At 41.6% G+C, this 17,216-nt stretch overlaps 1 protein-coding gene across 7 annotated transcripts in view; it reads left to right on the top strand.

The window, feature by feature from the left end:
* The first annotated feature begins 118 nt into the window (after positions 1 to 118).
* The window catches only part of KANSL1L (KAT8 regulatory NSL complex subunit 1 like), a 59,316-nt gene continuing 42,218 nt past the window's right edge, over positions 119 to 17,216 (top strand). Inside the window, exons 1-2 of one of the 7 annotated variants that reach the window (XM_027677987.1) lie at positions 119 to 250; positions 6,478 to 7,595. In XM_027677987.1, coding sequence (XP_027533788.1) covers positions 6,508 to 7,595 — 1,088 coding nt within the window. In that variant the 5' untranslated portion in view covers positions 119 to 250; positions 6,478 to 6,507. Of the gene's footprint in view, positions 251 to 352; positions 370 to 459; positions 680 to 6,474; positions 7,596 to 17,216 lie in introns of those variants that run through there. The other 6 variants (XM_027677986.1, XM_027677985.1, XM_027677990.1 and 3 more) reach the window with 6 other exon arrangements.

The raw sequence follows: 17,216 nt of genomic DNA, 5'->3' as shown, positions 1-17,216 counted from the left end.
GAGGCTGGGGGAGCGCCATCTCCGCGTCAGGCGGGACCCGCCAATGGCGGGAGGCCCCGCCCCCCGGCGCGCCGGATTGGCCGCGCTCCTCCCCCTGAGGAGCGAGGGACACTCCGCCCCGCCGCGCTGCGCTTTTGCTGGGCGCGGACTCTTCAACATCGGCAGTGCGAGTCGCGCCGGGTGCCGCGCCGCGCGGGCTGGAGGCGGCGGCGGCGGCGGCGCCGCTGCGGAGAACCTGCCGGCTGCAGAGGCAAGCGCGGGGCTCCGCGGGGCACAGCCGGGCGGGCTGCGGGGCGCGGCGAGGCGCGGCGAGGCGGTGGGGACACGGCGAGGCCGGGCGGCGGTTGGTTCCCGCGGCGGGAGTGGCGGGTGCGCATGCGCGGAGTGGGGGCGGGGTGGTAACGGTCCGTGCGCGCGGCGGGGCGGAGCCGGTGGCGCTGAGGCGGGGGCGGGGCCCGCGCGGGAGGGGGTGGGGCCACCCACGCCCGCCACGAGTGTCCCACCCGGGATTTAAATCCTGGATCAAAACTTCTCTCTGACAATCAACCTGAACCGACGGACAGAGATTCCTTTGCCTCGGAGTAATCCTGGCCGAGACTTCCCAGACTGCAGACCGCTTACAGAGCTGGATACTTGATATAAAGTAGTTAGGAAAGCTCTAGGGAGCAGCTCAGATCAGGTGTGTCCCGCAGCCTGCCTTGAGATTTCTTGTGTGATCTTGAGCAAGCCTTTCCATGCGCTTTTTTGCAAGCTCCCTGCTTGCAAAATTCCGAAGCGTCTCACAGAAAAAAAAAAGTAGCTGTGACTGAGGTATTCCATACCCCTCACCAATGGGAAGCAAATTAAAAATGGGGATTTGCAATTTCCAATGGGAGCCAATTAAAAAAGAAATCCAAATGATTAAAGTGTGCTTTTTGTCAAAAGGCAAATAATTCCTTTTTCTGCTTACTTTAATAAAAAGGAAATAGTAAAAATTAAACTAGATAAAGCCTGGTAGATGTACTAGCTCAGAAAGCAGTCTGTGTGCCTTAGGACTCTCCTGCCTTATTCGTCCATGTTGTGAAATCCTGGGAAATGTTCTGGGGAGTATAAATTCCAATCATCTTAATTAGTGTCTAAGAGTCGAGTGTCTCTTGTTTAAGACCGGGTTTTATGGCCCTCTCCTCAAAGGCTGAAATTCAAAAGGAGAACTGAAATGTTGGTACGGACTTTATGATGGATTGGAAAGTACTGCAGATATTTGTTAGAGACATATGTACAACCTACTTACAGATGCACCTGTTGTAATACAAGAAGTGTTTAACATATGTTAAAATTACTTCAAATGAATGGTACTATAGACTGAACAGGAGTTAGTTGATGCTGTGGTAGTAAACTTGGGAGGTACACCCGATTCTCTGTTTAGAAGCAGTTATGAACTGGGAGAAGAACAACCCCGAGTCACGGATTTTATCATAAAGGAATTCTAATGAGTTCCACTTGAAGTACATCCTTTTTTTGATGTTTTTTTTATGATTGGAACTGGGTGGTCTGTCTTAAATGGGTTTCTCTTGGTGTTCAAAGAGAGATCCTTTTTAGGGGGTGTGTGCATGTGTGTTTTGTTGTGTTGGTTTTTGGCGTTTTTTTTTCCAAAGAGGAGGAATTTGTGCCTATATCTTCTGGAGTGTACAAAACTGGGGTTTGGAGTTTTGTCTGGATAGTTGTGCCTACACACTGAGTGCTTCTGAAAGTTGAGACTCCCTGCATAATCCTGTTTGGGTTTATGTTTTTTCTTCCAATCTATTAATAGAACAAAACACTAAAATGCTTAAATACATGTCATGAGTAACTGGGCTGCTTTTGAACTGAAAACAAAAGCTACCTACTGAGATGATTTTTTTTTTTTAAAGGCTAGTCCCAGATGTGTTAAATATGGACTTCTTTCCTTTTCCTTTGATACTTCTAACGAGGACATGCCCAGTGGGACCAATACCTCTTTTGCAGTTGTTGCTGCAAACTGTTCTGTGAGGAAATGCAGACTATGCTACTGAGCTGTTCTCTCTATTCTAAGGAATCACTATGATCCTGTAGGTTTAACGAAAAGTGGGAGTGGTAGTTAAAACATACCCAGGGGATGCCTCCCACCAGGGCAAGGCTTGGAGAAGCTGGGCAGGGTCAGTCCTGCCCACTGCACTTGGCTGAGGCAGTGCCGCAGTAGTGCCTGTCTGCCAGAGCACTTTATTTTTGTCCAGTGATTATCAGGAAGGCTTTCCAAGAGGAGCCAGGGATTACAGGGCAAACAGCACAAAGCTGGAGGAAACCAGGTTTTGTCAGTTGTGTTGAGGGCAGATCAAGCTTGCTTCTGTAGCTGCTGTCTGTTCTGCAGGTTGTGTCTAAGAGGCCTTAAAGCCTCTTGAAATTGAAAATTGCAATAGAGTATTTTAGAGCATTCTTGCTGAGCTTAATTTTCTGGTGTTTCACCAGATCCTGTCTGTTGCCAGGATCTTGTCTTTGCTTTTGGAATGCCTTCTAGACAAGGTAAAAACAGTGGAAGTTGGCTTATCTGAAACACTGTTAATCTGTGAGTAAACTGGAAATAGTCATATTAATTTGAAGTGTTCTGTGTAGGCCCTTGAATTTCGAAGCAAAAGGAAATAAGAAATATAAAAATCTTACCCTAGTCTCCAGAAATCTCATTACTATCAAGAAAGTTTCACGTGTTTGGGATGAGGAAGGATGACTCAATTTACAAGGAGTGAAGGGTGGTACAGAGGAGCCTTACAAAGGCCCATGCAAGTGGAGTTTTATTGTCATTGGAAACGAAAAGATCACAAACAAAAAATCCACTAGAAGACAAAGCAATCCTCTCCCTAAGCAAAAATCCCCCAGAACATTGTCTGCAGTGTTGTGTAACCAAAGTGATAGTGTTATGCAAGGGGGGGAAGAGTCAAAAAGTGAAAGGACCATAAACAAAAGCTGGGAAGGGAGGGAATGCCACCCTGAGTGCTGGCAGGTTTGTGGGTGGTTTTGTTGTGTTTCTTTTAATAGGGAGCAATAATCACCAACACGAACACACTAGTTTCAGGATTTAGGCAAATTCTGGTGAGGTAAGCCTGGTAGGGAAGGGTATAAGGCAGAAGTGAGGACTAAGAAATCAGCAGAGGTAGCAGGGGGAGAGGAGAGATAGAGGAGTAGGAGTCACTGAGGGCTCAGGGACCTGTAGGTGTGGTGAGAGAAGGGACCGGGGTGCAGGGTCGGGCTGTGATAAACTGCAATTCCCAGCTATATCCTCCTGGGTAATTAAGGCATTAAGGGAGGATAAACATAAAGTCAGTTTAAACATCAGTTGCTGTACTGTGCATGTCTGATACTTGTTTCTTCCCTTCCCCGGTACTTATTTAATGTCAGCTTTTCTTTCTGCAATACTTTTTAGTCTTTTAAGTGGAGTGTGTATTCAGCAGATGAAAGGCAAACTGTTTGCCAGTTTAGTAGCATTTCAGCTGTTCTGGTTTTGAAACCTCAACTAGTGCACAATGGAAAAAGTTCCTGAAATGGTTTACCTATGACAAAAAAGCTTTTTGCAGAATGCAAATACAGTCTCTTCCAGAATACCATTTTGCAGTACTTGTCTTCCCTCCCTCTGTGCTTTTAGTTCTGTTTTTTCCCCCCAAAGATAGTAGGTTTGGCTTGGAAACTCACTTCCAATAAGGGTGGAGTGAAATTATTTTTGCAGCTTTCTGCCAAAATGAAATAAAATGTGTCAAAATGAAAATTGTACAATTCTTGTTGAGCCAAGTACTTGTACTAAAATGTGTTTATAATTTTTTTGCAGCTGATTCTTTGTTTTGCTCATATGTCAAAGACTTTTTGTGTGTGTGTATGAACTTCTTGGAGAAATACCAAGAATGGGAGACAGGGACAGTAACAGGTTTTATGTAGTCTTAGTCTATAGTCTGAAGTGAGGTGAACACACCTGAATGTCTCACATTACTGTCCTCAGGGCAGAAACATTTTGTGAGGATTGAAAGTTGCTGGGCAAGGGGTTAATTCAGCAATTTCCCTATTCAAAAGCATTTTATTTATTTTTAGCTATATTGTAATTTAAGCGTCTTCTGTCAGGCACTCCTAATTAGTGTTTTGTCAGAGCTCTTTAGTTTACTGTTTGTGGTTCCATTTGATGGTACTTTGATTTATTCCTCTCTTTCCCCTAAAAGAATGGGAAAGAAGTCCCCCAGACTAAACAAAAAACAAAGAAAAAAATTGCTAATGGTATGCATTGCAGTTTTGGAAATCTGAAACTGTACCAGAAGGGTATGTGATATTTGAGGGAACATGATCAAGTTAAAACAAAGTGCTGTGTAATTTTTGTGCTGCCAGTTTTTTGAATAGCCTCTCCATCTTCATATAGGTATGTCTTCCATATCTCCAGACTTCTTGTTGCTTGAGCAGCAGCTCTGCTGAGTGTAAATGTTTTCTGGTTTTCAGGAGTAGCAACCTGTTAAACCACTCAGACTGAGGGATGTGGACAGTAAACTTTGGAACAGTTATAAACTCATTGCTCAGTGTATGTAGATACCAGGCTGATGTTCTTCTGGGAGAGGTTCTTGACATTCCCAGGGACAAATCAAACATGGGGACTCCTGAGCTCAAAGTAACCCCACAGAGGAACTGTGGGCTTCTCTTCATTCCCACTTATGTTTTAGCTCTGTTAAATTGCTCTGACTTACTATAGTTATTTGCCATATGCTGAGGGCAGGCAGGCATAAGTGTCTGAATCCATACTCCTCTGGATTTAAAAATTCTTGGGCCTGCTGGCTTTTACAAGAATGGAAAGACACAAAGCCATGAGTTAGCCAGATGCTGAGAGCATTACTGAGTCATGAGAGCCTTTAGGATTCAGGGTTCCAGCACTCATCAGTGCATTTCCTGATCCTAGAACGGGGCTCTTCCTGAACAGCTGTCCACTGGGAGGGCTTTGTCCTGATTCCTTGGTAGGCTGAAGTTATTGGCTTATTGATAAAGGTTAAAATCCTGGGGATTTTAGTAGTATCATTTAGGATTAGCAGTGTGACCACCAAACCTGGTCCCGGTGATGCTGGATAGGTGATGTATGGAGAATAAGAACCTCATGGTTGAAGTACATGTGGAGGAATGAAAGGTGAATACAGCATACCAAGAGAGGTAAGGCAGTGCTGGAGCATGTGGCTCTCTGTTTTATTTCATGTTTTGGGAGTTAAGGAGCAAGTTTCTAGACTGATACTTCTCAGCTCCTTAGGTTTCCATATCTCCCTTTAATGTTCGCGTCTTCAGTGTAAAAAACCTGTAGTTATAAACAAGATAAGGCTTCAGACAAGGTGTTTGCTTTTCTTAAGGTCCATATGTGGAAGTCTTGGAATCATCGACCCCTTATGGGATCTGTGCATTAAAAATTGCTGAGCTAGGCAGTTGCTGTGGACATCAGAGAAACTGGAGACATTAAAAGGGGTGCAGTGGAAGTACTGCACAAGTAGTACAGTGGTTAAACAGAGAATTTACTGTGGCATTACTGTGCTACGCTCACATTTGTTACTGCTGTCTTATTGTTTTTGGTTTTGTCTCTAGCTTCTTAATAGAGACCTGACAGTAACTTATCTTTCGGTCTTCTGCAGGCCATGTTCAGTTAAATCATTCACTGGGCTTCTTTAACCATCTCCTAAACAAAGCTGTAAGTACAGTGTAAAGCAGTGATTCCTGCTGTGTAGGCTGTGGAACAGATACAGTATGACTTGGCAGCACAGCTGCTGGCAAGAAGGGGTGAAGGTTGACGCTGGTCTTTTGATCTCAAAGTCTGGGAACCCTTCATTTAATGGCAAACCACAGGCAAAAGGACTTGTAAAGAAAAAATGTCTTTTCTCAAATTGTTATGAAAAATATTTTGTTTGAATTGCACAGACAGTGCCCGATGAATAAAAATGGATACAAAGGCATGGGAAAGATTTTTTTATTTTATTTTTTGTAGAAAACATTTAGAGCTTGGAATTCTGTGTTTTGGAAGCATTAACCTTGATGATTGGTTTCTAATGTGTATTTGTGAGAATATCTAATAATTAATCAAATGCTTGCTTTATATAGATTTACAGTAAATATGTTTCTCCCAATAGTGCCAGTCATGTTGTTCATGGTCGTGTTTTTCAGTTTGGGCAAGGTGAGATGACAGTCCTGAACTTTTGAGTCTTATTTCTCAGACTGATAGGATCAGAAATGAAATGAGGTATGAACAGTTACTCTCCTGAGAGGTAAAGGCTTTCATTGCACGTGGAAAAACTCTGAATGAAATAAAAAGAGAGTGTTCTTGTTTGACTTGGGAGGGAGTGTAGTCTGTGTTCTTTAGATAACATCCTTTTTATGGAATCTTTGAATAATGATGAAATGTTGAAAGAATGGAATGTCTAAGAGTGTTGTTGTATTTGTACTGTGTCATGAAAATGAGAAAATTTACATGGCCCATGTTATTTTCAGGTTTGCTGTAAACTACCTACTGTAGCTATAATGACACCAGCCCTCAGAGAGGCATCAACAAAAGATCATGGTATCCACTTGTCACCTTCTTTGTCCTCTAGAGCTATGGAGTCTGATACAGCTTTGTGCATGGAAAATTCCAGAGCAGTGGAAGAGAAGATAAAAGAGGACTCCATCGCACAGATTACTTGCTCAGTCCTGGGGTTCCCCACTGCTGAGCCCAACCTCAGGAATGATATCTTCAGTGTACAGCATTTTGGTTCCCCACCAGCCTCCAAGCGCTATCAGTCTATCTTGTTAATGAGTACAAATTCTGCGTTTAGCAACAAAACTGGTAAGCAAATGAAAGCAGGAGAGCCCGGCTGCTCCAAGATGAGAAAGTCATTACATAATGGTGGTGACACATCCTTTGGTCAGATTAGTCACTCAGAACCTGAGCAGCAGGTCAAAGGGGCAATGTTTTCAGAGGCCGCATCTCCGAACTTAGCAGGAACACAGAGACTCTCAGATTCAAATGTAACTGAATCCAGTAATGCAGAAGAAATGCAACTTTTAAATGGTAAATGGTACAAGAAGAATGGGTTTTTGGGTAGGGCTTTGGAAGTCTGCGCTGAAACAATAAAAGGGGATTTATTATACCAAATTCTTCACGGGCCTTCAGAAGGGATTTTGAGCTGCACCCAGGAGGAGGTGTACGCTCGCTTACTCCAGTGTGTCACTAAGCAACAAATGGAAATCAGTCGCGCCAAAAGAACTCAGAAGCGTTTACAAATGCTCCTGGCAAAGCATGTTATCAAGCACTGTGATCAGCAGCTGAAATGCTTCGTGAAACATCAACTTCAGAGAATGAAGTTTTTCCATGAGCCAACCAGATTTTTGAGCAGTAGCTCCCTCAGGTGCACTGAAGGTTGGCCAGAAAACAGTGCGACTACTTTGGAGAGTAGTTTGAGTGGGGACGTACAGAACGGAGTTAGCGTTGCACCAGGTGAAATCCGGGGGTTTGCACTTTCTACTGGAGGGCTGCTGTCTCGCGTGGAGAAGGACCTGGACTCTGATGCAACATGTAGCAGTTCAGATGAAGATGGTGAGGAACAGACTGTAAGAACAACTGTGGAAGCGTAAGTGTTAAATTCCTGCTTAGACTCGTGCTTCTTGATCGTAGATCAGGATGGAAGGGTCTAGATCTGCACATTCCTTCTTGTGTGATAGTCCTACTGAAATCAGTAGGACTGATGGTGTCAGCTAGGTTTGACAGGGAGGGGAAGTAAGAACTTCTAATTAAGGAGCAGTTGTTTACTGTATTGTGGAGAGCTAGTTTTGTACTGCACTCTATCAGTTTGCATTAAATTAGTACTGCTAATAATTCAATACTCAGACAATGCTTAAATAGTGATAGTGCTGTAAATGATAATTTTTGCCCAGTATGAAAATAACTTTAATTTTTTTCTGGAGTTATTAAGAATTAGTTAACGTTAGAATCTTGAAATCCACTATGATGTGATAATGAGTAAAAATTGTCATCTGTTGCAGGTGTCAAGCCATCCAGTATTTGGGAGTTATATATTGAAAAAGTTTGGTTCTTTGAATTATAATTTTTAAAATGTTAATTTACTTACTGAAGTCATTCTGCAATTAGGAATGTAGCTAGCAGTGGTGTTCTTATTGTTGCTGGTATCTTTTTCATGAAGAACCAGAGGGAAATGAGTATTAACCAATACTGTCTTGAATTGGCAGGAATCCTGTCAGTACAAATTATTGTAGCTTTGGAAATCAGCAGCGGGTAGGAGAATGAGATAATAAAATTGTTCCCTGATGATGGTACAACCTTTTTCTTTTTATTTTTTTACCTCTACCTTCCTACACTATTAACACAATCTCTTCAGTCAAGAAATTTTAGACAGCAGTGAAAGGACAGCTGCTTTCCCCTTCCTAGAGCTGGAGAGACAGAGCACATCTTAAGGTTTGTTGGTATGTGATAGGACAGTGACAGAATAGAGCTTCACACAAACACAGCAGCTTAGTAGGAGCTTCATGGCACCCACATTTCTAGCATTGATAGTCAGGACTGGGTTTGTGTTTACTGATCTCATACTCTCTGCTGTTAGGGAGTGTCTAGAAAAAAAAAGTAAATAAAAATACTTGAAAACACTTATTCTTGGTCTGCTTTTTGAAAAGCATAATATTGAGAAGAAATCAAGGAAGCTTCTGAAATTGGAAAAGAGCTGTGCCCTGTTACATGTTTATAGCTTCAGTCTAGCATGGCTGTATCAAATCACTGCTGTTCTGTTAAATCACAGAGTTCTGTTAGACTCTGTAGGCCTGAAAAACAGGAGAAAGCTTTCATTTCCTTTTACGTATTGTCAGAATGGTAAATAAATACTGTGCTGAAGTCCAACCAAAGCATAATGGCTTGCCAGCTAAGTTAGGATCTCCCTAAATATTTGAGATTGCAAAAGAATAATTATTCTTTTGAAATATTTTAATGAAAAAAACCCCATCATTTGGGCTCTTCCCAGTGTAGGAGAATCCACATTCTTAACTGATATGTTTGAACTTTTGAGTAATAGCTCTGCCTGTAAGATTCTTATCTTTCGATTGTATGAACTGAAAAAGAAAAATTGTTGAGAAACTCTTGATTTTCGAAGGGTAGTGGATGATATAAAACTTTGACAAAAGTTTTGTGTGAGGGTTTTCTTTTTTTCTTTCTGCCAGGGACAGTTGAGTTTCTAACTCTGCCTGCCAGTCCTTTACCTTTATTTCTTCTTGTGGCTTTTGGAGTTCCTTAAGTTATCTTTCCACTTAAGGATTATTAAGTTTGCTTTGTTGCACTGATGAAAAAATTCACAGAGGATTATTAAGTGCAAAACCACCACCTTTGGCTCAGGAAATCCCCCGGCTGCTGTTGCTGGCAGCTAAGGGAGTGTTCTGGAGAAGCACTGCTCCCTGCCTGCCCTGTTGTAGCATTCTTATCTTGGCCACTACTAAGTGGCATGAGAACCGGGTAGATGATCTGTAGTCTCACTCAGTGTGGCCCTTTTTTTGTGGGTTGTTTATTTTCCTCTTTTTTTTGATGTTCTTACAGCTGTGCAGCAGTGACCAGGTTAGTGATATTCCTTAGCTAAGGCCTTGCTGATTGGCAGGGCAAGAATCCTCCTGTTTGAGTTGTGCTGCTGGGGCAGCTCGCTCAGAGTTAAAGTACCAGTTTGTTTTAAGCAGAGGATTTGTCTGTGAGCATAGGCTGAGGCAATACTTGAATTAACATGGCAGTGAGGATGGGCTGTTTCCTATTTGGATGGATCATTATCTTCAGATTGGAATGTTTTTCTTCATTTCTCCAACCTTCCTAAGATTTGCCTTTGTGACTAAAAGGCTGCGTTTTTCTTCTAGGTGACAAAAGTAAATTGGTTATTCACCAGTGCAGGTGGTGAGATCAGCTGTTTCCTGAGCTTTGCCACTTTAAGACCTTTTGGATTACCTTTCACCTGGACAAAAAAATCAAAGCTAACATCCTTATTTATTTCTGTTAAGTAGATTTACATTCTTCAAAATGCCTTTCTCTACTTGGGAATTGACTCTAAGTGCTTCCCAGAAACAACTCTCCAACCATGTGAGTTGGAGAGTACTCATTTCCTCATCTGTGACTTAATTTTTCATAGTGAGGACTTTTACACTGAATTTGTCTGTGATATTCTTCATAATACATAACTGTAGATACTGTAATGTTCTAGTAATGCAGCAATGAATGGGAAGAATGTTTTGGTTTTGCCCATATCACAGTGTACTAACTGCATTAGACTTGAGGGTATAATCATGCTGGTGGCTGGTTTTTGTCATGACTGGGGTGCTTTTTATCCTTTTTGGGCTGGCAGGAGTGTCAATCCAATGTGCAAAGTGGGGAGGAACCTGCAGTTACCCTAATTTTACCTGAAAACAGTGTATTTCCCATCAAGAGGGAGAAGTTGATTCTGGTTCCAATTCTTCACACTAGGAAAAAAGCCTGGAGCTATTTTTAGCACTTTGAACCTGTTCATTGTTATTATCCTGAAAAGAGTTTTGCCCAATGAGTGTTGACATAAGCTCTTCTGAGCTGTATCTCAATGCTTTGTTGCTCAGGTAAGATTGTGTTTATCTATCTATTTCAATACCTTTGTTGTTTAGTTGCAAATAGCTGTTACTGGATATTTAGACCGTTATTCCTCCCTTACATAGGTTCTGTCCTCAAGACAGGAAAGATCCTTGGTCTGCTGGTGATGGCAATTCTTCTAGTTGATAACTCACAGTACTTATTGAACTTCCTTAGTGCCTGGAGTAATTGGAAAGCCTCATCCCATTTCATGAGCTTAATGAAAACATATTTTGTTCTTTGTGTATTTGCTAAAAAGAAATATGAAAAAACAATTCACTGTCTTCAGGACTTTTGTTATTTTGCTGCTACTGTCAGCACATGCAATGTCTTTAACCTGTCAGTTTTCATGACAGATTTCTTTGGCAAAGCACCAACTTTCCATCAGTAATTTGTAGTGTATTTTAGTACCATTTCATCCTTTGGGCATACGAAATTCCCAAGACACCACACAGAGCCTGTGGTAGTCCTTCTCTCTGGTTTCTCAAAGGCTGGGTGCTACTCACTGGCTCCCTGCTGAGTGTTAGCACTTGAGGAAGGCGCACGGCCAAAGAGGGCATCATGAAGGTGACTATGAGTAATTCTTCAGGAATTCACAACTAACAGTTGAAATCCAACACAGACAACATTTCACCAGCTGAGTTTACTTGAAACTTGTTGATCTTTGTGGTTCATAAGGATGAAAAATTATCCATAGAAATGGTCACAAATTTCAAACAAGGTGAACTGGGGGAGGATGTGAACTCAGATGTTTTTCAACAACACAGCTCTGCTCTAGGAACTGTGTATTGTATCTGGCCAGGCCAACTTCACATCCTTATTGGTCTATTTTATGTGTGTTCCTGATGTGGTTAGAAGTACAGTGTACCACAAAGAACTCTGGTGCCCAGGTGGTTATTTTGGAAACCTTTAAAGTTGCAGGGTGCAGAGTTTTCCTTCTGTGTACGCTAACGTGTGTGATCTCCCAGAATCAAAAGATACATCAGTGGGGTTCTTTGCAAGGCACAGCTGCTCACTCCATGTAATACATGCACCTAATTGATTAGATGGAAAAGCTGCTTGCAATAGATTTTTCTGCAAATTAAGTAGCTCTTTCTACTCATGAAAAGTCCTGTGCCCTGTTTCCCCAGTCTTCCTTCCTCCATCTAAATACAATCCTTTTGCATCATGTGGTGGGATTTTTTCTCTCTGAAATGTTTTCATGCTTTTCCTCTGATTTCTGAACATGTTTTACTGATTATTCCCCAGCAACCTCAAGCCTGATGAAGACACGCCGTTATATTTTTCCATGCCCACAGGGTTTATTGTGCCTGGAAACTTTTATAATGAATGTGAAGAGATTGTAAATCTTTTTCTTTTTTATTTTCTTTTTTTTTTTCCCCTCTTAGATTGCTAGTTGGGAAGAGAGAAGATGGAAAATCTGCTTTTAGTACAAATACTTGGTGGGGAGGAGAGCAGTAAGGCTGGGAGAATACAGGAAGGAAGAAAATATTATGACTGGTATCTCCAGACCTAATCTGTTTGTTCTAGATTATTTCCATTTTTGCTAGCATTTTTTCTCACAGCTAATTGAGCAATATCAATGCAGTTCTGCAGGCCTCACTATAGACAGCACTGCTGGGGTTTATTGCATGTCTTCGAGCCATGTTTCAAAGGGAGGCTGTTTGTTTTGCAAGGTCAGGTCCTAATTTTCCACTCTGAGCTGTAATTTCAGTTCGTACATGATATGAGAACTGAATTCTGAGTTTGGGAAGGGAAGGAAAAGAGTCTGCCAGGACTAAATACTGCTCTTAACCCCTAACCCCCAATTGTTTCCAGTTTTTAAAGCTTATTTAGTTTACAAGTCTAGGAAATGTCTTATTTGCATAGGAAATTAATGTGAGGGCTTTTGAATAAGTGTAAATTCATAGGTGCTAATAATATGCTGATTTCAAAATGTTTTATATGTTGCTTTTTCAAGAATTCCATTCTCTCGATTTTTGGCTTCTATCACTAGGATGTGGGAGGAGAATTGTTACCAGGGAAGGAAAGAAAAGATAGCTTTTTATTACCTTCTGTTTTCCCACTAGGGATACATGTATTATTTCAGAATATATTTAACCTCACTTGGTTGGATTTCTGTAAGATGGATTTACAACTTCTTTAGGGTCCCACATGCATTTAGTGTTTTGCTTTGGAGATCTCATGTAGAGCAATAAAAACTTGCTTTTGAGCAAGACTTCCTTCTTACAATACCACAGTAATGTTCTTGTGGGTGAGGATCCTAATTTCTAACCTGTAATTGCATTAATATTTTTGCAGCTGCTGAAGGCAGACTGAAAGGTTTTAATGAAAGGCAGAAGCTTTGACAGGTTGTAACCTGCAAGGGAATCTTAGAGCTGGGAATGTCAAAGCTTCTGAGTTAGATAGATGCTGAATGCATATTAAATAAAACTTTGGCATTGCTCTCCTTAATAACTGTTTAATACACAATCAGCATAGTAGAGTAGCAAATCTAGTAGGCAGGCACATATGTGTATGCATATAACCTTGCATGCTTAATTAAATTGTAGAGAAGAAGAGTTAGTGCTTGATGTCAACTGCTGATGAATCAGCATTTTATGGCTAGCTTTTTTCTTTTGCTAAGCTGAGAAATGTGTTTGTTTTAATTAAAAGGCACATTTACAAACAACACTGAACTGTCTTTATAACTTCTTGTAAAGAGAGGGCAGCCTTATTTTGGTTTATAGCTAACGCTGATTTTGTGAGAATCTACTTCAAAGGGATATACATCCAGTGCCTTTGAAAATCAGTGTACTTTGGGCCCCGATACAGGAAATCATTTAAATGCTTTCCTTTTCACATGAAGTAAAAAGTCTGCATAAAGACTTCCCAAAACAGGACTGCTCTCCTCTAACAGGGTTTCATTCATACTGCTAAATATGGGTTAGGAATGTAACTTTAGATGTCGGATTTAAATATATTGACCTGCGCTCTCTTTTAATAAACTGAAATAGCTCTAAATTATTTTATTTTCATCCAAACATTTTGCCTAGCTGTTATGAGAAGACTATTTCTGTTGAGGAATTTAAATCAATTTCATTTTCAGTTAACAAACCTTTAATTACTGATTCTGGTATTGGAAAAAAATAAACCTGAAGGTCCGTGTTTGAATATATGTGCACTATAACCTCGGATTCCTGGGCAGCAGTAAAACCCAGTGAAAGTCAACCCCAAGCTCCTACAAAACACAAAACCACCAAAGTGTTCAAACCTACGTTCATTGTACTCTCCACGCCTTGTCCCTGCAGACTGGATTGCGGGGTTTAACCTCACCAGGAACTCCATCCCTACCCTGCAGAGCAGACAGCCATGTGCTGTTTGGTTCTTCTATTACCTAACCACAGCACGCCTGAAAGAACTGTGGGGGCCCAACAGCCTTGATTGCTCCTCTGCCAGTGTGTCCCATGTCCCCAGGGCAGGTGCCACGGTCCCCGCTGAGGTATTGCTGATGGGGGCTCAGCCCCTCTGCAGCTTCCTCTGGGTCCCACACTTGGGGTGGGTCCTAGGCCTCAAGGCCTGAAGTGGGACCCATCCCAGTGCTGCCAAACTGCCCCAGAGGAGCACTCTGGGGTCCTTCCAGCTCTCCTGTTAGCCCATTCCCCACAGCACTATCCAGCCAAGGGGGCAGGCACACTGCTCACACCAGCAGACAGCAAGGCATGTTCCCAGAGGTGGAGGTCAGTGTGTGGTGGTACCTGTGTTGCTGCTTCTCCTCCTTTCTCGTTGGTTTCCTCCACTGTGGACTTCCCCACCCGCCACAGCCCTGTCTGACTCTCAGTCCCTGATGGGGCAGTTTTACCCTGTTCTGAGGTGCTGCAGCCCCTCCACTACCAAAACCGTGCTGCTGATTTCAAGTGCATCTGGCTTCCAAGTTCTGGATCAACTGTTTCTTCTCTATCCAAAACATCTCGAAAAAGAATATGCTTCTTATCAATTTGACGTTAAAATCTGATACTAAATATATATATAATGAGTTACAAGCTGGAGTTGTAGCTTACATGAATACGGTACCCACCTTTTCCTTATATATGTGTACAAATTTTGGAACCAACCCATTTGCACAGATCTTTAAAGGAATGTATTTTATAAGCTCTGCCTTACTTTGTGTTGAGCATGGACTGCAGACTTAGGACTGCTTTCTTGATTTCTTTTTCAAGGGCAGTTGTGTAATACTTACAGAGAATTTCTAGGCCTGTGTTCTTAGTGTTTTGTTGTTAGTCTATTGATGTTGTGCCATTTCAAAGGCAAGAAAAGAAGCTTGTTTCCAGGCAGCCCTGCTGTTCCTGAAGAACACGAAGAACATCCTGAAGAAATGAACGTGCATAAATTTCTCTGCATGTTAGCACTACCAGCTTCTCTGTTCCCTGTTGGACTGATGTACAGCGTGCTGAGGTTTTGTGGAAGAAGCTGAGGTGCTGGGGCAGCCAATGGAATCTTAAAAAAATATTTTTAACAAAAGGCATTGGCAGATACACATTTTGCAGTGTGGGGTTTTTTTTTATTTATTAAGAGGAAATTATGCTGATTGTTTACCTTTTGCAGGTTTTTACTTCTTGGGCAGTTAATATTTTAACTGACTCCACCCCACCAACCAATTTGGTCTTTTTATCATTAACAGCTCTAAAGAATTATGTAAACAGAATTGGAGATGAAAAGCACATACCAGGTTTTGAAGCCAGCCATTGGAAAAGTTCAACGCTATAACAGATAATACTCTTTTAAGGAGTTGAATTTTTAATTTCTTCTTTGAGCCCTAAATTGAGTTAACAATTGAGTGCAAGTGTAACGTTTCAGTTTCTAATGTAAAACCTGGTAGCAGCAGAGTGATTCTTTGCAGGAACCCTGTAGCAGGCAATTACTGGCTGTGGCATCTTATGAGTTTGCAAGATGTGATTTCTCAGATGAGGGAGTATATAGAGCACCAGTGTGAAATTCTTATGAAATCTCTTCTTTGCTAGGGTATCCAAGCGCAGAGACTCCCTTTCTATATTTACAGTTTTCTCCTACAACCTTTTTTCCCTAAATACTGATTTTGCTCTGCTCTCCTTCCCACTGTCCCTTCTAAACTTTTTTGTGAAAGATGTAAAAATCTTATTCTGTTGCTGCTTAATTTCTCCTCCACACCCACTCTGGTTCTATACCATGAATTTTCTCTTCAAGGGAAAATCACATCTATGATAATTTCAGGTGTTACTGTGTAAATTCCTCAGGCCTGATGGCATAGCAGAAATGTTCAGCTGGCTGCAGTTTTTTTGTTTGGGAAGGTAAGATGTGTGTTGTGTATTGGTATCAACATATGTTATTGGATGCCATTCTGAAAGTATTAAATGGCCTCAGTGTGTCAGAGATGGTGGGACCAAGCATGGGTGCCAGGAATTGTTGTGATGAGCAGTTGCTGATGTCTGTAGATGACAGGGAGAACTGCTGGGAAGCCGTGTAGTGTTTCAGAGGAAAATGTCTGCCAGGTAAAACTTTCTGTTAAACACCAAAGAAAACAGCAACCCCAGAGGCTCCAGAAGAATAACCTGGCTGCAGATCTTTGCAGAGATTGCAGGATAATTTTGAGTGGCAGAGAACTCACCTCGATTGATTGGAGGGGAGAGTGGGGGGTGCATAGTTTGGTTTGGTGCATATTGTGGCATATTGCTCCTAGATGGTCTGAGCAAAGGTTGAGAGTGAACTGTTACAGTAAATAGTGTTTTCTTGTGTGGTGTTGATCAACTATAATACTAGAGGACAGAATTTGTTACAGTTTGTTTTAATCTTGTTTGTACTCTGGAATGCATAGAAGAGATCGAGTTCATAAAACAGCACTCACTGTTTTTTTAAATTATGTAGTTATTATGGGTTTAACAGTTAACTGATCCAGGGGAATTAATACTTCAACAGCAACTGAAGTTGGTTCATTCTGAAAACAAACATTGAGTAGGTGTGCTGGAAGAATTAGTCCTTGAGAAAGCATTTACGGGTCATTTCATAGTTGGACATGCTTGTTCAACCATTACAAGTGTTGGAAATTTTGGTTGGTAGTGGGCACTTTTATCTCATGAGTATAATAGAGATAAAATTATCTAAAATACAAGCACTACATGTGTGAATTCAGCTAATTTAAATGTTTCATATTGTGTCATCTAGTCTTCATAGGTAGTCTGTTATTTACTGTCAGTGGCTGTAGAGAGAAGAAAAATGGACATGTTGAATTTCGTGGGCATGTTTACAGGAAGTATCAGAAGCCCTGTGCTCACCTTAATGGCTTGCAAGAAAATACCTGTATTCAGGCCAGCTGCTTTTTGAGCATTGCCATGTGTAGTCACAGGAAAACTGACTGTAATGCTAGTGTAAAATTAGGGGCAGCTCAAGAAGTTCACAGTCTTTCAGCTCCAGTCCTGGAGGGACCCCCACCATCCTAGTGGTGGAGCATTTGGGACAGAGTGCCATGTGGACAGTATGAACTGTTTTGTGGTTTTGTACAACTGAGTGAGCTTCCCAGGAGAATTGAGGGACGTATGATTTTTTCCGGTGTTTTAAGTCTCACGAATTTCATGGTGAGTCATATGATGTCTGAGTGGGATTT

This window comes from Neopelma chrysocephalum, unplaced genomic scaffold (assembly GCF_003984885.1).
Source record: "Neopelma chrysocephalum unplaced genomic scaffold, ASM398488v2 Primary Assembly neopelma1_44, whole genome shotgun sequence".
Lineage (NCBI taxonomy): Eukaryota > Metazoa > Chordata > Aves > Passeriformes > Pipridae > Neopelma > Neopelma chrysocephalum.
The sequence above is the reverse complement of the archived record's forward strand: the minus strand, read 5'-3'. Positions and strand labels throughout refer to the sequence as shown.